Raw genomic sequence first — 27,363 nt, forward strand, 5'->3', positions numbered from 1 at the left:
TGTCTATTGTCTATCATGCGTTGAAATCTGGCTGGGGCAGCATGGATCGGTTTGCTCAGGATGGTGACAAGTGGTTGATGATCAGTCTCTACCGTGAAGGTTTTGCCAAAAATAAAGTCCCTGAATTTAGAACAGGCGAAAACCACGGCAAGTAGTTCCTTCTCTATCTGTGCGTACCGTTGTTCAGTATCAGTTAGGGTGCGCGATGTGTAGGACACAGGCATCATGTCGCCGTTGAAGGAAGTTTGCAGCCATGCTGCGCCTAGTCCGTATTGGGATGCATCGCAGGTGATTGTGACAGGCAGATTGATGTTGAAGTATGCCAGAGTTGGTGCACTGGGCGAGCTGTAATTTTAAAGTTTCAAAAGCCCGTTGATGTTGCGGGTACCAGGACCAGGTGTTGTCCTCTTGGGTCAATTGCCATAGTGGGACTGATAATTCGCTGAGATTGGGGATGAATTTGCCCAAGTAGTTGACCATACCTAAAAATCGTTGTAGGCTTGTGACGTCGGTTGGTACTGGCAGCTCGTTGATCGCTGCAGTCTTCAATGGGTCAGGCTTTAACCCGTTGCTAGTGAACACGTGACCGACGTAAGTGACTTCTGGAACTCTGAACTTGCATTTCAGAGGGTTGAGTTTTAAATGAATGTCTCTGGCACGGTCCAACACCTTTCGTAGGTTGGCATCGTGTTCGGTTGCGTCTCGGCCGTATACTAGGATGTCGTCAACAATGATGGGACAAGGATATTCTGCGAACAGCTGTTCCATTGCGCGCTGGAAGACTTCGCTAGCAGAGTCGATACCAAAAGGCATTCTTAGAAATCGATAGCGGCCGAACGGAGTGGCGAAAGTTGTTAGTGCAGATGACGCATGGTCTAACGGGATTTGCCAAAAGGAACTTTTGGCATCTAGGACTGAGAACACCGTTGCGTTACCGATCCGTGCCGCTACGTCTTTGGTGGTTCTCATCGGGTAGTGTTGGCGTTTAATTGCTGTTTTCAAATCTTTAGGATTGATGCAGATGCGTAATTCCTTCTTGTCTTTCTTGGTGGCGCCGACCATGGTGGAGATCCAGTCTGAGGGTTCGCTGACCTCGGCAATAACTCCGATAGAGACCATACATTTCAGTTTGTCATGTATTCTCTCTCGCATACCGTGGGGGACGCGGTGAGGTGCACGTACAATCGGGTACTAATTGGCTAACATGCAATAGCCAATCTACACTGAGTATATCAGGGACCCAAAGAATCTAGTGTGTGGGAAAAGGCCAATGACTTTCATCTCTTATTCCCTTCAGCATCTTTAAAGTACGTTAGTTCATTGTAACAAATTCCTCAGAAAGATTTTTCCCTCCTCTTTGCAATATTTTTTTAATTGTTACAAACTGATAACTGCTTGTTTAGTTCACAATGTTTATTTATAATGACCATTAATCTTTATGTACAGCACACAATATAACAAAAATAGATAATACTTTCACAGTTACTACCTTTAGTCATTTCAGCATTTTTTAACATGTATATTTTCAACCATCCTCAGGAAATGTATCCTTATTTACACCAATAGGCATTATTACTGGAAACATGAGAATAGTTCTATTATACAACAGCCTGTAACAAAGAGCTGGAGGAACTTGGAGGATCGAGCAGCGTCTGTGAGGGGAAAGGAACTGTTGACATTATGTGTCGACGTCCTGTATGAGGAATGAGTAGAGAGGGAGGAAATCAACCCAGTTTACAGTGGTGATATTGCCAGTTTATGTCCAGGTTAGATAATTGATGATGATACCAAATGGGGAAAGTGGTCTCAGTCACACTGGTTTATATTTGAACAGTTTGTAAGATTAGTTTCGGGATGATGCTAACGTTATACCTCGATCCCCGCTGACCCAGAATGTGTGGGCATGTTTATTCGTTATTACAGGCTACAATATTAACTCATTGTAGCCTGGCTTAGGATCATTATGCCAAATTCAGCAGAAATTAGGTGCAGGAGTAGGCCATTCCGCCCTTCGAGCCAGCACCGCCATTCAATATGATCATGGCTGATCATCCAAAATCAGTACCCCATTCCGTCTTTTTCCCCATATCCCTTGATTCCCTTGGCCCTAAGAGCTAAATCTAACTCTCTCTTGAAATTGAGTGGAACCTGCACTGTAAATGCAGTAGAAACACAGAACTGCACAAAAAGGCACTACACGCTGAAGTAACTCAGCAGATCAGCAGCATGTCTGAAGACCATGGATAGATGTTGTTTCGGATCAGTCTGAAGAAGAGTCTCGATCTGAAATGTCACCTATCCAAGTTCTCCACAGATATTGCCTGACCTGCTGTAAATGCAGTGTTATGCCATCTACCACAAGGATACCTCTCCTTAAAATGCTCCGGTGTGGGGTGATACTTCCCATTGCAGAGATATTCAGTCATATTCCTCACCCCTTAGTCCCTTTGGACTTGTTGCTATATAATCCAGTGGGAAAGTATTGACACAGCAAGTGGGAGCAAATGCCTCTTGACAGTTAATTCTGAGCTACTTGCAGTTGGAAGCATTATAGCAGGAGTTTCACAGTTCTCACATAAATGATTTCTTGTCACCAGCTTTGTCGTGCCAGTAAGTACTTTTTTTTAAAACTTGGAAAAAGCTGGATCAGGAAAACGACAAGCTGCTTGAGCACCTCAAGGCTCTCGCAATTTCGCGATCTCCCGCAGCTGCGGGAGCCCCGGACTTGAAATGTTCCCACGCTGGCTGTAAAACTCCCGACCCGACTGAGGATCACAGGTACTGTATCTGAAAACCTCGGGATGACCTCCAGAGCCAACGGGCTGGATCTCCCAGGAACAATGAAGCTGGAGCTGCCGACTTTGAGGGAACCCCCTTTCGTTACGGTCCTGGAGCTGCCGTCTGTGAAGGAACCCCATTCGAGCGCAGGTTCGCAGAAACAGCAGGTACAGTAAACATAGTGCCTGGAAACAAAGAGGAAGCCTCCATTGTGTCCAGAAACGTGGCCGACGGGCAGGACGTCAGGTCAGACTGAAGCGCAGGGGACTTCGGCTCCCTCTCCCTACTATCCTACTGGCCAACGTACAGTCCCTTGAAAATAAAGTGGAGGACTTAAGGGCAAGACTGCTTTATCAAAGGGAGCTGAAGGAATGCTTTGTGTTCAGTTTTACAGAGACATGGCTCACCCCCAGCTCCCCAGACTCAGCAGTCCAGCCTGAAGGATTCTCCATCCACCGTATGGACCGTACACTGGTATCTGGGAAAGGGAGAGGAGGGAGCGTCTGCCTCATGGTCAACTCTGCGTGGTGCTCAGACGTGGCAGCCCTGTCCAACTCCTGCTCTCCACACCTAGAACATCTGGCTGTGAAGTGCCGTCCCTTCTACTTCCCAAGGGAATTCACCTCCATCATCCTGACCGCGGTCTACATCCCACCCCAGGCAGACGTCCGCCTGGCACTGGAGGAGCTGCACGCCGTGGTCAACAAACACCAGACGTCTTACCCCGAGCCATTTACCACCATTGCTGGGGACTTCAATAAGGCAAACCTAAAGAAGTCACTCCCTAACTTCCACCAACATGTCTCCTGCTGCACCAGAGGACCTAGGACCTAACACCCTCGACCACTGCTACACCACCATCAAGAATGCCTATCGCTCTATCTCTCGCCCTCACTTCGATAAATCCGACCATACCGCGGTGCTGCTTCTTCCTGCCTACAGGCAGCAATTAAAGACCACACCCCCAGAGGTGAGGACAGTACAGAGCTGGTCGGGGGGGGGGGAGGGGGGCAGAGGAACAACTACAGGACTGTTTGGAGTCTGTAGACTGGGCAATGTTCAAGGACTCGGCAACGGACTTGAACGAATACGCCACAGTAGTTACAGGCTTCATTGAGAAATGTGTGGAGGATTGCATCCCTACAAAAACCTTCCGAGTGTTTCCCAATCAGAAACCTTGGATGAACTTTGAGATCCATACTCTTCTGAAATCCAGACACAGGGCATTCATGTCTGATGATACAGTGGCCCACATGAAGTCCAGATACAACCTTGGTAAGGCCATCAAAAAGGCCAAAAGGGACTTCTGCTCCAAACTGGAGGATGAGACAGATGTTCGGCAGCTGTGGCGGGGCCTGAATGCAATCACCCTCTACAAGGCAAAATCAGGAGGCAGCTCGAATGTCGGCGAAACATCACTCCCTGATGAGCTCAATGTGTTTTACGCACACTTTGATAGGGAGAACACCGATGTGCCTTCCTGAGCCCCCATTCACTGTGATGGTATTTCAGCCTCAGTCACAGAGGCCGACGTCAAGAAATCCTTCAGAGGGGTGAACCCCCGAAAAGCACCTGGACCTGATGGTATACCTGGTCGTGTTCTAAAAACCTGTGCGGACCAACTGGCTGGAGTTTTTACGGATATTTTCAACCTCTCACTTCTGAGGTCTGAGGTTCCCACCTGCTTCAAAAGGGCATCAATTATTCCAGTGCCCCAGAAGAGTAAGGTGATGTGTCTCAATGACTATCGACCTGTGGCACTAACGCCTGTGGTGATGAAGTGCTTTGAGAGGTTGATCATGGCGCAAATCAACTCCTACCTCGACAAAAACCTGGACCCACTACAGTTTGCTTACCGCCACAACAGATCAACGGTGGATGCGATCTCGCTGGCCCTCCACTCCGCTCTGGACCACTTGGATAATAAAAACTCATATGTTAGGCTGTTATTCATTGATTACAGCTCGGCATTTAATACAATCATCCCCTCCAAGCTGGTTACCAAACTCACAGAACTGGGTCTCTGCGCATCCCTCTGCAATTGGATCCTCGACTTCCTCATTCTCAGACCACAGTCTGTTCGTATTGGTGGAAATGTCAGACTCGATAACAATCAGCACGTTAGCACCTCAAGGCTGCGTGCTCAGCCCCCTGCTGTACTCACTCTATACTCATGACTGCATAGCCGGTCATAGTGCGAACTCCATCATCAAGTTCGCTGACAACACCACTGTTGTGGGACGTATCACTGATGGGGATGAGTCAGAGCATAGAAGAGAGATCGAACAACTGTTCATATGGTGCCAGCACAATAACCTGGCCCTCAACACTAGCAAAACCAAGGAACTGATTGTGGACTTTGGAAGGAGTAGGATGGGGACCCACAGTCCCGTTTATATCAACGGGTCAATGGTTGAAAGGGTCAAGAGCTTCAAATTCCTGGGCGTGCACATCTCTGAAGATCTTTCCTGGTCCGAGAACACTGATGCAATTATTAAGAAAGCACATCAGCGCCTCTACTTCCTGAGAAGATTACGGAGAGTCGGTATGTCAAGGAGGACTCTCTCTAACTTCTACAGGTGCACAGTAGAGAGCATGCTGACCGGTTGCATCGTGGCTTGGTTCGGCAACTTGAGCGCCCTGGAGAGGAAAAGACTACAAAAAGTAGTAAACACTGCCCAGTCCATCATCGGCTCTGACCTCCCTTCCATCGAGGGGGTCTATCGCAGTCGCTGCCTCAAAAAGGCTGGCAGTATCCTGGCCACACACTCATCTCCCTGCTACCTTCAGGTAGAAGGTACAGGAGCCTGAAGACTGCAACAACCAGGTTCAGGAATAGCTACTTCCACACAGCCATCAGGCTATTAAACTTGGCTTGGACAAAACTCTGAACATTAATAGCCCATTATCTGTTATTTGCACTTCATCGGTTTATTTATTCATGTGTGTATATATTTATATAATGGTATATGGACACACTGATCTGTTTTGTAGTCAATGCCTACTATGTTCTGTTGTGCTGAAGCAAAGCAAGAATTTCATTGTCCTATCAGGGACACATGACAATAAACTAACTTGAACTTGAAAATTTGCGTGTTGTTCAAAGAATACATTTGAATTTCTCAAATCCTAATGGGGCTGTCCCACTGTACGAGCTAATTCAAGAGTTCTCCCGAGTATTCCCTGATTCGAACTCGGAGAATTACGGGAATAGCGGCTCATAGGTACTCGGGGCTCTCGTGGACATTTTTCAACATTGAAAAATCTTCACGTCTTCACGAGCTAACCGCATTTCCCGAGTACCTGCCGTTAGCGTTACAAGCCGCTAAGAGACGTCCCGAGCTCCGACGTACCCGCTCCGTACATTCTACGTGCTTACCACAAGTTTGATTTTTTTTTTAACTCGGGAGAGCTCTTGAATTAGCTCATACAGTGGGACAGCCCCTTTAATCTTTCAAGATTTTTAGCTTGAAAACGCAATTGCCATTTTTGACTTTATACACCCACTCTGGTGATGGCTCCCCACATTTTGTAAGTGAATCAATTGGCCCATTCCAAAATTCCAGTAACAAAAGGAAAAACCTTTTTTCTCATTTGCTTTGTGCAGTGTGCAAGCAGAGGCAATGGTATGCAGCAGGGCTACGGAAACAGAGTAGTATTTTCCTTTTATACTTTTTTGTTTGTGAAAGATTTGGAGCTAAAGTGTTTAAATATAATCATGTTAAAAATCCTCATCCAGAAATAAATCCCATGAGTGTATCACTATATACAGTACCTAGTATGAATTATGATCTACCACCTGGTTGAAACACAACATGGTGATGGTGCTAAATAGCCCGTTCAGTACTACCGACTAGGATTGAATTACCAAGCAATTATTTTTCAAAAGTATACGCTGCGATTCTAAATATAGACTGTCATAAAAAAGTGTACTAGAGTGCTTGAAAATTTACTGCCCTTTTAATATAGTGTACCTTGACAGATACATTCTTACCTCAGTTTGTGCCTTGGGAAAATTACTTGCCAATTTTAAGTGCCTGCCATAAGTAAATAATGCCATTGAAATTTTCAAAGGAAACACTATTAAAATAAAGCAGGAACACAATCATAGTTTCTCAGGGAGTTAATCGAGCAGCTCTGCTTAGAGTCTGTTTCTTTGTACTTTAACTGCCATTTATTAACTTTGATGGACAAGTTCCGACGCACAATTAGAGCCTTCAGGAATGATAATGATAATGGGAGTTAAAATTTAATTATTTGTCAGAGGAAACGTTATGCAAAAGGTAGTGCCTCAACAGGTTATAAGAACAAATGAATATTCATTCAGTGAGGTTTGATTGTCTTGGCTGATTTTGTGTAAGTACTTGGCAATGAGCAAGTCCATTGCAGTTCAAAGACAGAAAATAATCTGTGCCAATCTTCCCCAAATCACTTCCCGTGCTTTTATGTTCTTTGTTTAAGTGAAAGCAGACAATGATGCACCTGTGGTAGGTGCTGCCACAATGTGCTGCTGCTGCTAAGGATCTGTTCTTGGACCTCTTCAAATTGACACCACTTGAACTATTCTTCCAACTAACATTGTGAGGAACAAAGCCATCCAGTACGGTTACCTTATCCTTATGTCACTTACAGCACTGTGACTATCGGAGGCTCGGCCTTTAGTCATTTTGGTGCTCCTTGTCTGTAAGTAGTTTTCTAAATCTCTTAACCTCTCTACTAATCTAATTCACAGCACAGCACAGTAGTGCAACTGGTAGAGTTACTGCCTCACAACGCTGGACACCCGGGTTTGATCCCGACCTTTGGAGTTGTACGTGTGGAGTTTGCACATTCTCCCTGTGACCTAGTGGGTTTCCTCTGGATGCTCCAGTTTTCTCCCAATCCAAAGGATTTGTAGGTTGATTGGCCTCTGTAAAATTGTCCCCTGTGTGTAGGGAGTGGATGAGAAAGTGGGGTGACATGAAACTAATGTGAGCTTAGTGGGCCAAAGGCCCTGCTTCCATCCTATATCTTTCATTGATTCCATTACGCCCCCATCACAAACAATTAGCTCCAACACACCAATCCCTTTCATCTTCCTGGCAACTGCCTGAGGTTGAATCACATTGTTTACAACACAATGAGCTTCTGATAATACATGAACTACCTCACTTGGAATACCTGCTATTATCTGTGAAATATTGGTTGGCTCTAAATCAATTCATCTGTTGCTGAAACATGGATCAAATATTTTGATTTTGGTCAGACAACTTGGCAGATAACGGCATGGTGGTGCAGTGGTAGAGCTATTGCTTTACAGTGTTTGCAGCGCCAGGTGCGCGGGTTCGATCCCGACTATAGGTGCTGTCTGTATGGAGTTTGTACCTTTTCCCCGTGACCCCGTGGGTTTTCTCTGAGATCTTTGGTTCCCTTCCACACTCCAAAGACGTACAGGTTAATTGGCTTGGGTTTGTATACTTGGTATAAGTGTAAACTGTTCCTAGTGTGTGTAGGATAGTGCTAATGTGCGGGGATCGCTGGTCGGCACGGACTCAGTGAGCCGAAGGGCCTGTTTCCGTGCTGTATCTCTAAACTAAACTTCCTTTCTCTCTTCTTAAGATTGTTCATTCATTTCCTTTTAAAATTCTCAGCCTTGTTTTCAAATCAGAAATATCTTTACCTCCTCCAATTTCTGTAATCTTCTGCAACTGTACTACCCACCAGGTTCCCTCCTTGACACCAGTTTTATCTCTTGCTCATTTGTTTTACACTATTCCATCATTGGTGATGATGCTTTCAGTTGCCTGGGCACCAAATTCCATAATTTTCACTCTAGGTCTCTCCACCTCAACCTCTATGACATCCAATGTTTTCATCATCTGTCCCAATATTTCTTGATGATATTCGTGTCAAAATCTTCCCACGTTTTTCTATATTAAAATTGATATAGGTGCAAGATCTTGTTTGTTGTATTTACATTGCAAAGCGTACCAACTATCCTCCTCAAAAAATATCCAGTCTGAAGAACAGTCCTGACCCGAATTATCACCTACCCATGTTCTCCAGGGATGCTGCCTGACCCACTCAGTTACTCTATCATTTTGTGTCTTCTTCCCTCAAACAATATCTTTGTTTAGTTTAATCTCATTTCTGTTTAAAAATCATATTATTCACCAATACACTCTATCTTAGTTTTCTAACTTCAAATAGTAACTGCTTTGTCTCTGCAGAGTTCCTTCTCTTTAAGCACAGCTTTTAAAGTGCATTCTTACTACACCGGGGAACAATTTTTTTTAGTTTCAAGATCATTTCAAGCCTAACAATGCTTCCATTATTGATACCGGTCACTTTTCATATCACTCATGTTTGTATTATGCATTGAGGTAGAAATTATTCCGCTGGGAATCTGGTCACGGCATTTAAAATAAGCCAGACAGCACGATTGGTACATCCCATCTGTGTCGCATTAAGAAGCATTTACCCTGAAGATTAATTTCTCACTCTGAACCCTGAAGGTTACATTGCACATGTTCTACTTCATCAAACTTTGACCAGGCTGCTGTAATATTTCATCCAAATTTTCAATTGATTAGCATATATTTAAAATTCTAACCAGTTGATTGTAAAATATCTATTGAATGTCTGTCCGTTGCCACTACGTGTTGACGACCAAAATGTGTTGCCGCCAACAATGTGTGGTGCTGAGATACATTGTCAGTCTCCTTGTTCCACTTAGTTTTTGATGTCTAACAGCTTGTTTCTTTATCTACTTAAATGATCCAATGTGCTTTACAGTTGAGTTTAGTCTATGGTCGCACGTACCGAGCTACAGTGAAAAGGTAAAAATTGAACCAAGGCGAAGGAAGGAAGTTGTCCTGCAAATATCTTTAAGAAGAGGGAATAGGTGGAGAAATTTAAGGAGTAAATTCCCCAGCTCTGGGCTTAACTGATAGAATGATGGATCCCGGGAAGGGAGGGCTGCATTGGGTGCCTGCTTTGCAGGATATCGATGTTCTCAGAAAGCTTTGGAGGTTACCAAGGCACCAGGATGAGTTGGATTCAGCAGGGAGGTGAGAATTTTTAAATTAAGTTTAGGTAGATTGGACGCTAATGTGAATATTGGGGTAGTAGTTTGATCATGAGTCAGGATGAAGGCAACAAACTATTTTTACAGAGACACAAGAGACTGCAGATGCACAAAGTGCTGGGGGAACTCAATAGGTCAGGAAGCATCTGGGGAGGGCATGGACAGACAACATCATAGACTCCAGACGAAGGGTCCCGACCTGAAACGTTGCCTGTAAGTAAGACTTATCTAAAGTAATACTAATTTTTTTTTAGATAATAGGAGGCCAGTTATGAGAGCACTGGACCAGAAAAGCATGGGGTGTGGCATAATGAAAGCAAACGTAGGGAGAAAAAGGAGGGGAATTACAGGTTATGAAAGTTATGACAGTTCAGATTGAGTCACTGAGTTAGACAGCACAGAAACAGGTCCTTCAACTCAGCTCATCCATGCCAATCAAGATATGCCCTGGCTGATGAAGGCCATTGTGCCAAAAGCCTTCTTCACTACCTTATCTACATGTGACACCACTTTCAGGTAGACTTTTATTTATACTCCTGGATCCCTGAGCTACAAAAATCTCATTATTCACTATGATGGCTCTGCCCTGGTTTGACTTCTCAAAATGCAACACCTCATACTTATGTGAATTAAACCCAATTTGCCATTCCTCAACCCATTTATCCAGCTGATCAAGACCCTGCTGTAATTCACCGTCTATGATGCCATCTAATTTAGTGTCATCTGTAAACGTACTACTTGTGCATTTTCATCCCAATCGTTGATATAGACGACAAACAGGAGTGGACCCAGTACAAATCCCTGCGGCTCACCACTCTTCATAGGTCTTCAGTCCAAAAAACAACCTTCCACCACCAAGTTTCGCTTCCTACAATCAAGCCAATTCTGTGTCGAGCTATCTAGTTCTCCTTGGATCCCAGAGCAGTCTATTCTGCACAGCATTATCAAAGGCCCACTGTACGAGCTGAAGTCAATTTGGATGACATCTATGCCCACACCTTCATCATCCTTCTTGGCTACTTCATCAGTGAGACACAATTTGCCCCACATAAATCTATGCTGACATTCCGTAATTAACCCTTCGTAAAGCACGTATATCTTATCCCTCAGAATGTTCTTCAGTAAACTTTCTACCATCAATGTTAAGTTTACTGGTCTATCGCATCTAGGTTTTTCTTTGCAGTCCTTCCTAACTAGAGACACTACATTAGCCACCCTCCTGTTCTCCAGCACTCCATCACTTCATCAGAATGGCAGGCAGTAACTAGTGGGGTACCGCAAGGCTCGGTGCTGGGACCTCAGCTATTTACAATATAAATCAATGATTTGGATGAAGTAACATTAGCAAATTTGCAGATGACACAATGCTGGGTGGCAGTGTGAACTGTGAGGAGGATGCTATGAGAATGCAGGGTGACTTGGACAGGTTGGGGGGAGTGGGCAGATGCATGGCAGATGAAGTTTAATGCGGATAAATGTGAAGTTATCCAATTTGGTAGCAAAAACAGGAAGGCAGATTACTATATAAATGGCGTCAAGTTGGGAAAAGGGAAAGTACAACGGGATCTGGGGGTCCTTGTACATCAGTCAAATGGAGACTTATCTGGAGATTTAAATCTATTATACAAATAAACCTTAATGAAATGTTTTCCATCAAAACTACTAATAAGGTGGACAACTTGACTCCACACTTCTAGAAGAACCTGTTTAACCTGGATGACTTACATAGACAGGTTGGCAGAGTTTCAAATGGCATACCTAGAAGGCCAGGACTTTTAAATATTTTGTTTACAGAACAAAATCCCAGTCTAAACATTAGCCTGATTAAAGGGTCTGTCCCACTTGGACGACCTAATCCACGAGTTTAGAAGACCCGAGGCGAGTTGAAAAAAATGTCAAGGTCGTGTTGACTCGTAAAATACCTCCTACGACTATGTGTACGACCTCCTACGACTATGTCTATGACCTTCTACGACCCCCCTCGACCTCAGTCTTCAACACCTAAGACCAACTACGACTAGCTACGAGTGGAAAATGATCAAATGATAAAATGATGTCATGATTGCATTTTTTTCTCGGGCCAGTTGCCGACCTACGACTACCTACGACTATCTACGACTATATACAACTATCATCACGACCTACTACGACCTACCTAAGACCTTCCTATGTGTAAAAAGTATCAATTTTTTCCATGCCAAACTTTTTTTTACTCGTGGACATTTTTTATCAGGCTGGAAAAAACGCCGCAACCTACTTGAGGCCACGAGTACGCGGAGACCACTCACGAACATGAGGAAGAGTTACAAAGACCTCCTACGACCTCCTGGCGACCATGCTGTGAGTATGAGTCAAGGGCAAACTCGGCAGAAGTCGCCAATTAGGTTGTGAAAGTGGGACAGGGGCTTAACCGGTTTGATCTGGAGGGGTCTAAAAGGATGGTGATGATGCTACAGCAGCAACTGGTCGTTGGATAAGGGTCAGCTCCCACTGAAGCAAGGGATCTGTGATTCCCAACCTGGGGATGCACAATATGGTGAGGGTGTGAATCATGAAACCATGGGTGTCAGAGGTTATGGGGAGAAGGCAGAAGAATGGGGTTCGGAGGGAGAGATAGATCAGCCATGATAGTATGGTGGAGTAGACATGATGGGCTGAATTATACTCCTACTCCTTATAACTTATGAATAAGGGATGCTTGAGTGGTTAATATTTTTGGGTCAAAAATAGTGTGGGAAATGTTTTCCTCCTTCCCCCTCCCTATATTGATGGAAGTAATTCAGCGTGCAATGGAAATTGTACAGCTAGTGTTTGTTCTGTGCAAGCAAATGCCAAATTGCTAACTTTAAATGAGAACGGACAGCTTGGGCTCCTTTCCCTGGCCTTTGAAACAATTCCACACCAAGTTTAAGACCTTTTGAATTTGGCTTTGCATTGAACTGGAAATGATGCAAGATTATTTGCCAGAGATAGTCTACCTCAACACTATAATATATTGCACCTGGAAGCCAATCGGCATTCCCATCCTGAATTATACTATAAATTTTGCGTTGATCTATATGCAAACACGTCACCCATTGCTGGCAGCAAAGATTATTTATTTAATTTTTCCTTCCACATGTCTTATAACTTTTTTATTTTGAAAACATGATCTTTACAGTAAATGTATGTGCACTGTGAGAAATGCAGCAGTCTATGTTATCAAATAATGCCACAACCTTTAAAATATAAAATATAAATAATTTGCAAATTTAATCTAATAGTTTATAATAATACAATAGCTCAGTGTTTCATGTAAAAAATCATGAGGTTCTCATTTTGACAGAGTAAGATAATTAGAAAGTGAGGCATGAAGTAATGATTTACAGTTAATCATTAAACAAGGTGACCTTAGGGTACCTGATTTCAACTCGATGGTGTACAAACATAAATCAAAGTTGATTTACCATTGAATAAAACATAAAGCTAAAGATGTTTGGAGTATTAAGTATAGTATTAAGTTTTGAATATTTATGTAAAGTCTTTTATGGTGATCTTAACTGATTATATTGGAAACCCAGAAGAGCAGGGTGGTCAAATTTGTACTTTCTGGTCTTGGCTAAATAGCTGGTATTTAGTTCCTTAGGCTTAATTTCAGATTTTTGTTCACAGGTCTGTATACGTTCTAGTTGTATCAGCCTCAGATAATTTAATACCGAAAGCAGAAAGAATAAGGTTACTTGAAAATATTGCACTGACAATGAAGTGTCGCTATTTCATTGTCAAGCAGCCATTCCACTACTGAAGTCTACAATTTATTGAGTGGTTCCAGTTAGATGACTTCATAGTTACTTTTATGAATGTGTGCCATTTAAAGAGTAGTTATGCTTCCAGTAATGCATTTCTATTAAATGTGAGGATCCAGAAGAAAGCATTCACAAATTAGTAACTCAATGACAACTCTTATCAGAACTCCTATACAATGCAACTTAATATTCTTATTACAGGTGCACAACCTTTTATCCGAAATTCCAAATAACGAAAAGCTCCGAATAGCGGACATTTTTTCGGTCCTTGAAGAAAGGTCCTTGAAGACGTTCACCGAGGGCAGCCCGCAGAGGTGACAGCGGAACCTCTGGTCGGTCCTCGAAGAAAGGGGAACTAAATCCCCATTCATAAAAGAGAAGGTGAGGGTATATTGCGCGGGAGGGTTAATAATTGACAATCTGCTGCTGCCTGCCCGCTGAGTTAAAAAGTTCCCACGGTAGACTCACGATACACAGTGTATCCTGAGTCTTGTGTGGGAACTTTTTCTCAGCGGGCAGGCAGCAGCAGATTGTCGCTCCCTTCAGTTTCACCCCACCTACACCCCTCTGCTTCCCGGCCATGTGTGTGACCCCTTCCCTCCCCTCTCCAGCTCCCCGCCCATTGCACCGGCGCGGGTGCTTTGCACTGTCTTCACGTCGGCGATGCCAGCAGGTCAGTGCCAGTCACCGGAGACGTCAGGACCAACGGGACACCGACCCCCAGGCCCACTGCAAGCACGGAGATCCCAGAGACCCACAGCCAGCAGCAGCCCAGCCCCGTTCCAACTCCAGAAGCCGCTCCCCGATGGGCCGCTACGGCGACAAGTGGCAGTTCGCCCACAGCCCGAGCTGCGCCCCCTCATCGGGACACCGACCCCCAGGCCCACTGCAAGCACGGAGATCCCAGATCAGCAACTCCAGCCCAGCCCCGCTCCAACTCCAGAGGAACACGCTCCCCGTAGGGGCAGAAGCTGATGGTGTGCAAGGTACGTCTTGTTCTTGGGCTGGCGCAGCTCGGGCTGTGGGCGAACTGCCACTTGTCGCCATAGCGGCCCATCAGGGAGCGGGTTCCTCTTGTGTTGGAAGGGGAGGGGGGTATTGTGCTGTTTGATCGCCTCCTGCTATCCCAGGGACAGGAAGACACAGCGGCTTTTGAGAATGGTGGGCAATCACTTCCAAAGTTCTGCCCACACAGTCAGTACACCTCTCCTACACTTGTCTCCCGCACTAAGATCATCTCGCAGAGAATGATCCCAGCCTAACCCTCCCTATTCTCTCCTATTCTGCAAGAAAAAACTACATTGAAGACTCAAACTCGCGATCGAGTAACTGCCGGGATCGAGGCGCAAACTTGCGACCTTGCGGATATGAGCCGAGCACTCTACCACTGAGCCAGCCGTTAAAATCTACGCTAAAAATCTTCCATTCCGAAAGCCGAAAAATTCCGAATTACGAAAAGTGTCTGGTCCCAAGGCTTTCGGATAAAAGGTTGTGCACCTGTAATAGAATGTACATTTTACATGCCACAGATTAAAAATATCCTCCTGGGTAAACATTGAAAAGCCCAGAACCATTGTCTGCTCCCACCACAATCGATGACCACTGATGATGACCATTTCCAGCTGAAACAGACCTCAGGTTGAGCCTTCACTCCACTGTTTGACTAAGATAACATTGAATGGTCTTTTACTTTGCCTCAGTTTAGCTACTGCTTTTGCCACTTGAGTATTATACACAGTTTTCTTCCCTAAGAAAAGATGCATTTGCCACTTTGGAGTGCAGATTGGTTTTGGGGGATGCCTTATTAGAAGAGATTGACCTGACTGAGACTGGATTTTATTTTAAAGGGTTCAAAAGGAGATACATAACAACTAAGAAAAGTCTGAAGAAGGGCCCCGACCTGAAATATAACCTATCCATGTTCTCCTGAGCGCTGCCTGACATGTTCATAAGTTCTAGGAGCAGAATTAGGCCATTCGGCCCATCAAGTCTACTCTGCCATTCAATCATGGCTGATCTAAGTATCCCCGTCAAACCCATTCTCCTGCCTTATCCCCATAACCCCTGCTAATCAAGAATCTGTCAATCTCAGCCATAAAAATATCCACTGACTTGGCCTCCACAGATGTCGGTGGCAATTAATTTCACATTCACCACTCTCAGAATAAAGAATTCTTTCTAATCTTTCTGAAACTACAGTGCCCTCCATAATGTTTGGGACAAAGAGCCATCATTTATTTATTTGCCTCTGTACTCCACAATTTGAGATTTGTAATAGAAAAAAATCACACGTGGTTAAAGTGCACATTGTCAGATTTTAATAAAGGCCATTTTTATACATTTTGGTTTCACCATGTAGAAATTAAAGCAGTCTTTATACATAGTGCCCCATTTCAGGGCACCATAATGTTTGGGACACAGCAATGTCATGTAAATGAAAGTAGTCATGTTTGGCATTTTTTGCATATCGTTTGCATGCAATGAATGCTTGAAGTCTGCGATTCATGGACATCACCAGTAGCTGGGTGTCTTTTCTGGTGATGCTCTGCCAGGCCTGTATTGCAGCCATCTTTAGCTTATGCTTGTTTTGGGGGCTAGTCCCCTTCAGTTTTCTCTTTAGCATATAAAAGGCATGCTCAATTGGTTTCAGATCGGGTGATTGAGTTGGCCACAAGAATTGACCATTTTTTAGCTTTGAAAAACTCCTTTGCTTTAGCAGTATGTTTGGGATCATTGTCTTGCTGTAGAATGAACCACCGGCCAACGAGTTTTGAGGCATTTGTTTGAACTTGAGCAGATACGATGTGTCTATACTCTTCAGAATTCATTATGCTACTACCATCAGCAGTTGTATAATTAATAAAGATAAATGAGCCAGTACCTTCAGCAGCCACACATGCCCAGGCCATAACACCCCTTCACCATGTTTCACAGATGAGGTGGTATGCTTTGGATCTTGGGCAGTATCTTCACTCCTCCATACTTTGCTCTTGCCATCACTCTGATATGTTAATCTTTGCCTCATCTGTCCACAAGACCCTTTTCCAGACTGTGGTAGCTCTTTTAAGTACTTCTTGACAAACTGTAACCTGGCCATCCTATTTTTGTGGCTAACCCGTGGCTTGCATCTTGCAGTATAGCCTCTGTATTTATGTTTATGAAATCTTCTGCGGACAGTGGTCATTGACAAATCCACATCTGACTCCTGGACAGAGATGAGAAAAACATTTTTCACACAGAGAGTGGTGAATCTGTGGAATTCCCTGCCACAGAAGGTAGTTGAGGCCAGTTCATTGGCTATATTTAAGAGGGAGTTAGATGTGGCCCTTTTGGCTAAAGGGATCAGGGGGTATGGAGAAAAGGCAGGTACAGGATACTGAGTTGGATGATCATCCATGATCATATTGAATGGCGGTGCAGGCTCGAAGGGCCGAATGGCCTACTCCTGCACCTATTTTCTATGTTTCTATCAGTCGGACAGGTGTTTGGGGATTTTTCTTTATTACAGAGAGAATTCTTCTGTCATCAGCTGTGGAGACCTGCCAATCCCTTTGCAATTAGTAAGCTCACCAGTGCTCTCTTTCTTCTTAATAATGTTCCAAACAGTTGATTTTGGTAAGCCTAAGGTTTGGCTGATGTCTCTAACAGTTTTATTCTTATTTCTCTGTCTCATAATGGCTTCTTTGACTTTCATTGGCACAACTTTGGTCATGTTGATAAACAGCAATAAAAGTTTCCAAAGTTGATGGAAAGACAGGAGGAAAGAGTAGGTGCTGAGAGCTCTCTTATGGGCCTGTCCCACTTTTTTTCAGGCGACTGCCGGCGACTGTCAGAGTGAAACACATACACTCACACACATCACTTCCTTCACCAGCCCGTTATGCAGGCGGGGGACAGGGCAAGCGGGGGGAGCGCTGTCTGAGTGAAATTCACACGGTGCAAAGCCAAGGTGATACAGACACACACCGCGATGAACAGGAAGGTTGGCACTGTAATTAAGATGGCTATAGCACAATGAACGGTAAGTCCTTTAAAAGAGGGGGGAGAAGGAGTGGGGACAACTTTTAAGAAGCCAGAGATACACGGCTGTGAAGCTCGGCGGACATTTAACATTACCGGGTTGGATATCCTTGGCTCTGAAAACTACTGCAAATGTTTTTTATCCCCAATGAGCCAATTAAATTCACCGGTCAGCACTAGCTACAACCTACGAGAACCTATGATAACCTTTGACCTCCTGACAACTCACTAGGACCTCCTGGCGACCCATCTATGACACGAGAATTCTCGCTACTCTCCATGGCGGCTTCATTCTGGTCGCCACAAATTTTTCAACATGTTGAAAAATTTGCAGCAACCACAGAATGCGGGAACTCCTCACAACCATGAAGGCGACTCCCCGGCAACCATCCACAAACATGTGGCGACCGCAGAGTCTCCTGCAATCCCCTAAAAAGTCGCCTAAGTGGGACAGGCCCATTATACCCGCATTAAGGAGGCAATTAAACACTCCTGAGCAATTACAAACACCCGTGAAACCATGTGCCCTGAAATGGGGGGGTATTATGTATAAACACTGCTGTGTGAAACCAAAATGTATAAAAATGGCCTTTATTAAAATCTGACAATGTGCACTTTAACCACGTGTGATTTTTTTCTATTACAAATCTCAAATTGTGGAGTACAGAGGCAAATAAATAAATGATGGGTCTTTGTCCCAAACATTATAGAGGGCACTGTATGTCCTCTGGGGCTAGATTCTCCTACTAGTGGAAATATCCTCTCCTTGTTCACTTTATCCAGGCCTGCTGACCCACTGAGTTACTCCAGCACTTTCAATTCAATGAACATTATTTTTCCATTAGGAACTTTGGTTTCTGCAACCATACAACAAAAATAAACAATTTTACAAGACACACAACCAACTCAATTCACACAGACATCCATCACAGTGAATCTCCTCCTCACTGTGATGGAAGGCAAAGTCTTCTCTCTCCCCTGCTCTCCATCCTCTCCCGATGTTAAATCCCCCAGCGGGCGATGGTAAGTCCCGCGGCCATTAAGGTGCTAGGCTCCAACGACAACGGAGACCTGACAGGGAAAAGGTCGGGTCTCCCATGCAGGGAAGAGATTTAAAAGTCCCGCCCCCCCCCGCCCCACATATACACAGTTAAAAACAATATTAAAAAATCACAGCAAACTACACATTAAATAGGACAAAAGTTTTTAAAGGACAGACGGACTGCAGGGACCGCCGCCATTACAACGCCGCCGTCACTTTGTGGATCTATTTGTGTCTTTTGGGGATCACTTTGTGTCTTTTATTTGAAGAAAATTCTTAAAGTGCTTGCCAGGCTAGATGCAAGGAGGGTGTTTCCCCTAACTAAGGATTGACTGATTGAAAGATAGTGTGGAAACAGGCCCTTCGGCTCACTGAGTCCAATGACCATCGATCACCCATTCATACTGTTTCTACGTTCGCGCTCCTCCCTACACACTAAGGCAATTTATAGAAGGCAATTAACATACAAACGAATCTGAGGAGTAGGCATAGTTTGAGAATAAGGAGAACATTTTGCGACTTAGACGCCAATCGCAGAGAGATCATCATGATGATATTTCATAGTAGGAAAGACTCAACAGACCAGAAACATTGAAAGTTCACAGAATGAGCCAACATACCTGCTCCTCTGGTATGATTAAAGTCTCCTTTGATGACTTTGCATGATCTTCCATTCCCATTACAAACACCACAATGATCTTCTCTGGCTGACGATCCTAATACATCATCACAACCAATTTTCTGTGAAAAAAATATAGCATACTCTTGTTGAATTATAGATAACTGCTTCCTTGTAACATAGCAATTTATATTATACTTACAGATATATGCACAGAAAATTCATGGAATGAATGCAACCTTGCCCACCGAGTAGGAATGAATCAGTCTAGTGGCTAAAATAGTCCTGGATATCAACCCAATGAGGTTCCAATCCTTTACCTCATTTTTTTTCTTTTTACAACAATTTTCTGAACTGGCGGGGGGGACAGCTTCCTCTTTAAATATCTGATCTGGATTCCAATTACAATGTGTGGGACATCATGAAGAGCAAAGCCAACTGGCTACTACTCCTAAATGTTATTTCATTTCTTTTGTGGTACCAGGAGGACCAAAGATAACACTCTGAGCACCAGAGAGGAATTAATCCATTAGGACTATCTGAAAGCCACGAATATTCCTTCTAACATCTGGAATCACACTCCTACCGGCAACCACCCGCATCTTGTTGCCTAGGTTTGATTCTGGTGCTGCCTCTGCCTGCTATTGCCCATTCCTGGTTAAAAGTGAGCTTTACAGTGAGCTATCAGTACCAGGTACCACCAGGGTTCATCATTCCCAAACATAAGGCTTAATTGAACAGGATATGTCCGAGTGATCAGTCCAGTTGTAGAAGAGGCAGGATTATTCTCTGGTCTATCTGATTCGTGCAAACTTCAAGTATAGACAAAACCCCATGGAGGTTTTTTGCTGTGAAAACCGAAGGGGCCCTGGGGATTATGTATTGTGCCTGGGGAAAGGGATCCCTCATTTCCCAGTAAGACATACAATGTGTGGTTAGACTGGCACAGGTTCTTTGTGGCTCTGCTAGGTTTATTAGTGGTCACTGCTGCACTGCACACTTAATGCGGCTTAAAACTAGAACTATTCACACTATTCAATGGTTAAAGGTATTTTTTAATTGTTATAAAAATGTTTAATTTCCCTCCGGGGATGAATAAAGATCTATTGTATCGTATGGTATCGTTAATAATGACCATTTTTATTTACTTCAGCTTTAATGGTCTTTAAGTGCCTCTAAAAGCTTTCCCCTGTACCTTGGTACATGTGACAAAGATAAACTAAACTAAACGCCTGTGGAAAGGAATCCCTAATTTCCCAGTAAGACATACAATGTGTGGTTAGACTGGCACAAGTTCTAGGGGGCTCTGCCAGGTTTATTAATGGTAACTGCTGCACTGCACACTTAGTGCGGCTTAAAACTAGAACTATTCAAACTTGCAAGCTGTGGGAGGTCTTGTTCCCTTGGCAAGTGCACTGAGCTAGCAAAGTACTGGTGTACAGATATGGCTCCTGTACCATTTAGAACATAGTTCTAGACAAAACTCCAAACTATGTGCAGTCGTGTTCTTTAACTACCTTTCTCCTAGTAGTTATCATCAAGGGCAAAGCGGAATTTGTGCAAACTTAAACAAGATTTACTTGCACCACAAGGAATTTATGAAATAAAACTTTTATCGAGACAATCAGGGTACTTATGGCCAGCAGTCACAAATTGATTGGCATTTATTTAGAATAAAATGTCGATGTTCTTTATAAGGAAAGAAATGGGGAACTTTAAACATGGTAAGCAGTTTTAGCTTTGGGCACTGTGAGGGTCTGTCCTCAAAATACACTGACAATAATGTGGTACTTTTCCAAATGGTTCAAATATTGGCTCAAATTGATTGCACGATCATAAACATTAAATCTATTGTCTTTTACAATATAATTTGTTTTTTTTCCCTGTAAAAACTAAACCAAAAAAATAAATAAAAAATGCTGGGGAAACTCAGCAGTTTAGGCAGAAGAAGCAGGTATGCAAATAGTGTTAATAGATCACGAGCTGGTCATTGGCCAGAACCAGCCGCTGAACATGCTAAAAAAATGAGCAAATCCAGGACTTGCTGCCACTGATTCCCTCATTGTCTGGCAGAGTAGCCCTAATGAATTGATTCACCTCACGGATCCTGAGCAACACCCATGGCTCTCTTGATTTCACAGGGGATTACAAGGCATAGAGTTTTGCCCCTGTCCCACTTAAGAAACCTGAACGGAAACCTTTGGAGACTTTGCGCCCCACCCAAGGTTTCCGTGCGGTTCCCGGAGGTTTTTGTCAATCTCTCTAATGGTCGAAAGTGGTTTCCGCTTCTTCTATGTTCCGGTGATTATTTAAAAAAATTCAAAACCAGCCGCGACTAAAAATAGGTTGCCGTTTTAAAAATTGGTCATTTTTTAGTCAAAGCCAGTTGCGATGCTGGTTGAAGGTGGTTGCCGGAGGTTGCAGGTAGTGGAAGGTAAGACCTCCCTGGTGGAATAAAACTGGGTGAAAAAAAGGTCTCACTTTCCGTTCAGGTTTCCTAAGTGGGATAGGGGCATTAGAGACACAACTGCAGGGCAGGTTAACTCTTTTATTCATTTTAGTGTTTAAAAAAAATGTTTTTAAACTGTGGATATGTTCTATAGGGTCGGGGAGGGCTTGCTCTCCCTTTATCCCAGATCACTGTTGTTGGGACTGTCCATAAGAGTTCAGGCATTCCAGCTCCCAATTGATGACGGGATGTTGCTAGGTAAAGCCCTGGTTACAAAAGCATTTCATTGCTGAGAATTGCTCATTATCCGAATTTTCCATCTGTCAGAAATGATGAACAAACAGCGCGTGGGAGAGGATACCGGAAGCAGCTGTGATGGGAGAGTGAGCAGGTGTGGCTCGAACCATCACCAACACAGTGAGTGGGTGGGTGAGTCTGCCCAGCCCTCCCAGCTCTGCTTGGCTCAAACCAGCCACTGATTGTTAAAGCTCGCTTGTATGTACCAGGTGTCCATAGGTCAGGCGTTTGTAACCCAGGGAGGGCCTGTACACAACTGCCACATGCATTCAACTGAGAGAGGTCCTGAACCAGTGGCAAAGGGTCTGTGAAGGCCAAACATTACACAGCTCAGTTACAGCTGGCAAAGCTCTGTTGGCTGTCAAGGGCTGTTAGTGGTGGTTTGGTTTCTGCAGAGTTTTCCCATTGCTCTCTCTCAGGCCCAGCTGAGATCACACTGCTGAAAGTTCTGTGAGATTAGCCTGGGTGTCTGCACAAGCTAAACATAGGCAGCTAGCAGCAATTTCATGCAGGGAACAAGATCAGTAAGTCCTGGCCCATATTCCAGGCCACTAATCTTTCATGAGAATGCAAAATGGATTTTTAGTTAAGTTTAATTTCCAACGCAGAACATTAACCCATACGTTAGTTCTAACCTACATATTAGGGACAATTTACAGAAGCCAATTAACTTACAAACCTGCACGTCTTTGAAATGTGGGGTGAAACCGGACCACCCGAAGAAAATCTATGTGGTCAAAGGGAGAACATACAAACTCCATACCGACAGCATAGTCCATAGTCGGGATTGATGCCGTGTCTCTGTTGCTATATCATAGAAGTCTACCACTGCGCCATTGTGCCGCCCTACCAATAACCAATGGTACTACCTGACTCCCTGAGAATTTATGGCAGTTTTTGTGTTTGGTTCATATGAGTCATACAATGTGAAAACAGGCCCTTCGGTTCAACTTGCCCATGCAGACCAACATGGCCCATTTACACTAGTCCCACGTGCCTGTGTTTGGCCCACCTCCCTCTCAACCTGTCCTATCCATGTGTCTGTCTAAGTGTTTCTTAAACATTGCGATAGTACCTGCCTCCAACTACCTCCTCTAGCAGCTCATTCCATACACCCACTTGCCTTTGATTAAAAAACCTTCATATATTTAAAACCAGTTACCAGGTGGACTTTTATGAATGCAGTTCAACATGAATTTATCATAAAACATGAGATGTTTTGAAAACATCTCCTGTGAATAGTCGCGATTTCAAAATGCTTTATGAGGTCATCTCTTTGCCTCACTGATGTTAGCTTCTTAGTAACTGAAATACATATTCATATTTTACAATATTTAGTAGGTAACTAATAGTGCCCTGCACCAAAAAATAATGCTATTTTCAGAGCTTCCTTGAAAATGAGCTTAATCAGTGGAAATTTGCAATGATGATTCATCCAGTCTTGGACTGAGGGCATTTTTCTGAGCAGGGTTGGCTTCTGGAGTAACATTTATCAGACAGCATTAATGACCACATGCACTTTAACTGCAATGAATTTTCTTCTGATAATTCATCTTTTGCACTGCTTTGGCTGCTTTGGGAAAATTGCAGCTTTTTTTCCGGTGGAATCTCTGAGCCTTTATGGGTACATATAGAAAAACATGACAAATGTCTATCATACATTTTTGCTTCTTTTAGCCTGCACTCATTGTCAAATGTTCCGAAACTTTTGTTGCGATTGCTGAGACCAAGATTTTACTGATTACAACCATACAACCTGGTCGGTTTACATACCTAAATAAGTCAGGAGGTAGTTGTTATCTATACAATCCTTACCTATCATCTTACTGAATCTTGCTATGTATGTCAGTGATTAGAGCAATGAACAAAATGTTCTTTATATTAACACTCATGCTCATGTCTACTTCGTTAATCTTTAATATTTATCCCAAATCATGCAATGAATGCATTGTTAAAGTAATGCTATCTGCTTCATTTAAATCCAATTGCCACCAACCCACTGAACTTTCTCTTAGTTCCATCCGTATGTGTCTTACGCAATCTGTTAACAGTTACGAATATTATCAAATGTATTGTTAAGTGGATGATGTATCTCATTTTTCCACAAAGTTTTCCTAAATCACGGAAAAAAAGTCTCTAAAATTGGTTGTTTAATTCTTTTAAAGACTAAAAGATACATTATGATTATGTTTAAGGCACTAAATCTAATGTAGCAGTTGGATCACAGAAATTTTCGATGGATCATCTACAATGCAAAAGAAACATAATTAAAGGATAAGTAAATGTTTGATGTTCACTTAGATGGACAGATGGAAAGGTTTACGGGTACAGTTTAGAGAAAGGCAACGATGGAGGTCTAGCAGCTGCTCAATAGTCCGCCCTATGGCAATTCGCTTTAACATTTAAACTTGTCTACCTTACTAACATCATCTATCATACAACACAGGGCTCATTCTACGTTCACTATAGGAATCGGCTACAAATAAAAACTGAATAAAGTATGTGTTAAAAAGTTACAATGGTACAAGTTTCATTTCTAACAATTTGTTTCATGAGTTGCCTGCTGCATACTTCTAATAAACAGAATAAACTGTGACAAGAGTGATAATATCTGCTTACACACAATGAATGCCTTTCTATTCCCTACATATCCACGTGCCTCTCTAAAAGCTTCTCAAACGTCACTGTCGTATCTGCCTCCTCCACCACATTCTAGGCACCTACCACTACAGGTGCACAACCTTTTATCCGAAAGCCTTGGGACCAGACACTTGTCGGATATCGGAATTTTTTGGATTTCCGAATGGAAGATTTTTAACGTAGATTAGGTAGGTAGCGCGGGCGGCTTGAAAAGTCTGGAGCGGCTGCCTCCTCCCCGGAGACCGGGGAACCATTGCATAAATGTTAGTCAGTTAGTTTGGAGGGATTTTATGTGGTGGGGGGGGTGAAGGGGGAAACTTTAATTCTTAGTCCCCTACCTGGTCGGAGAGGCGGGGAGGAGGCAGCCGCTCCGCGGCCGGACGCCCGCAGCCCCAGCTGGGAGTCGGCGGCCACAGCGCTCCGGAGCTTACTGCACGGCGACCCGGTAAGGCATTGACCGCTCCCCGCCTCTCCGACCAGGTAGGGGACTAAGAATTAAAGTTTCCCCCTTCACATAAAAGCCCTCCAAACTAACTGACTAACATTTAAGCAATGATTTACAGATATTTAAGTGTCTCCCCGGTCTCCGGGGAGGAGGCAGCCGCTACAGTAGTACAGACCTGGGTTGACCGTGGGTCGTTTCGGGTCAAGTTTGGCGCCAAACTCGAGCTTTGGTGTGCAGACGACATCCTGGAAAAAATGGCCGGTTTTCGGAGTTTTTCGGTTTCCGGAACTCCGGATAAAAGGTTGTGCACCTGTATCTGCATATAAAACGTCCCACTCTGCCTTCAAACTCTGCCCCTCTCACCTTAAACTTATGCACTCTGGTGATTGATATTTACACTCTGGGGATATGATTCTTACTGTCTACCCTATATATTTGCCTCTCATAATTTTATATACTTTTATCATGTCCCTTCTAAGCATCTGACATGGCTGAGAAAACAATCCAAGTTTGTCCAATCTCTCCTTATACTTAAACACCTGTGTCCTGGAACAGGTCAACAATGATCCAGACAACAGACCTAAGTGGCACAGTGTAGGCTTTGACAGTAAGCAGAGCTGGGCAATCATATTTTGCTAATATCTACAGTGAGGTATCTTTAAAATCACTTTTGAATATATTAAAAAAATTGTTACATTTAATGTCAATGTAAATAAAATTATAAAGTAAAAAGTGCATTGAAACACAAATTTACTTACATCTCATTAAAAACATCAACTCCAAAGATGCACAGGTGTGTACGCTAATTGGCTTGGTATAGTTGTAAGCTGTCCATGGTGTGTGTAGGATAGTGTAAGTGTGTGGGGATCGCTGGTCGGCGTGGACTCGGTGGGCCAAAGGGCCTGTTTCTACGCTGTATCTCTAAACTGACCTAAACTAAATCAAATAAAGATCAAATAATTTTGAAAATGCACGGTGAGAATTCTGCAGGGTGAGAGCATCCATTGAAATGAAAAGTGTTTGGTCACTCACCAAGTTTGACTTGCTGTAATGTGGGGAAATCCCAGCAAAGCCAAGCAGGATGTACGAGGACTATCCTTCTTTGGACTTTGCTGCCTTAACCTTGCACTAAACAATGTTCCCTTATAATGTATCTATATACAATGGCTCGATTGTAACCATGCATTGTCTTCCTGCTGACTGGATAGCACGGAGCAAAAGCTTTTCATTGTAACCCGGTACAAGTGACAATAAACTAAACTGAAGGAGCCAAGCAGCAGTGTGAGAGATGCCATTCAGTGCAGGCCTGTGCAAACCTGGCACATTTTAGCCAGCACTTCCTTTGGATTCACTGGCCGCAGCCAAAAAGATTCAGCCCCATATAATTAATTGGTGTTGGAAAAGCTATTAATACAATCTACAGTTTTTTGTTGCTTTGAACCTGATTTCAGCAGCTGTCTAATTCATCTGAAAACATGCTTGGATCAATTACTATACTGTAAGATTGTCATCGTGATTATCTGCATGGAGAATGCCTGGTGGTAAATGCAGGCGTTATACCCTTTTTACAAAGTAAACTTTTGTGGTTGGTTCATTGTGAAAAAGCATTTGCAATAAATGAGGCCAATTTTACAGATATCCAACGCGTGGCCGTTTAGCAATTTGCTACAGAATTTCTCATAAATTTATTTGGTAACATTTTTCTGCAACATAATTATTACTGAGATTATAGTGGGTTCTCTGGGTTGTCATTCTTTTGAACGTGGCTGAACTCGTCTTTCACAGCTGCCACACAGTGCAGAAATATTCAATGCAGTCATTTCTCTTCAAAGGTGTTCAGATTGTAACACTTGACAATCCACAGCAATAAATAGTATGAACTGGGTTTAAACCCAGTATGATAATTTAAAAAGAAAATCTCACACTTCAGTAAGCGTAGTGTTACTGATTTGTTATTTGTCTTTGAGTCTTCTGTTTAGATTTTGGGTCACAAACCTTTACATCAGGGAAGAGTTATTTGACATGCTATTATATTTGATTTAAAAGTCAGTGAGCTAAAATCTAACTGATGTGTTAAACAAATTGAGTAATGTTCTGATCTTGTGTTCCTGCTCAATTTTTTTTCTATTGAATGTATATCAATGACATTGATGCAAAAATGGTTTGTGACCACTTAACACATGGAAAATCCTGCATAATTGGCACTGTAACGTGTCCTTGTT

At 43.3% G+C, this 27,363-nt stretch overlaps 1 protein-coding gene across 2 annotated transcripts in view; it reads right to left on the reverse strand.

The window, feature by feature from the left end:
• adamts19 (ADAM metallopeptidase with thrombospondin type 1 motif 19) overlaps positions 1–27,363 on the reverse strand; it is a 406,630-nt gene that overhangs the window by 83,955 nt on the left and 295,312 nt on the right. For both annotated transcript variants that reach the window (XM_033017772.1, XM_033017773.1), the window contains one exon: positions 19,312–19,432. In XM_033017772.1, the coding sequence (XP_032873663.1) occupies positions 19,312–19,432 (121 nt within the window). The remainder of the gene's footprint in view (positions 1–19,311; positions 19,433–27,363) is intronic.

Source organism: Amblyraja radiata, chromosome 3 (genome assembly GCF_010909765.2).
Source record: "Amblyraja radiata isolate CabotCenter1 chromosome 3, sAmbRad1.1.pri, whole genome shotgun sequence".
NCBI lineage: Eukaryota > Metazoa > Chordata > Chondrichthyes > Rajiformes > Rajidae > Amblyraja > Amblyraja radiata.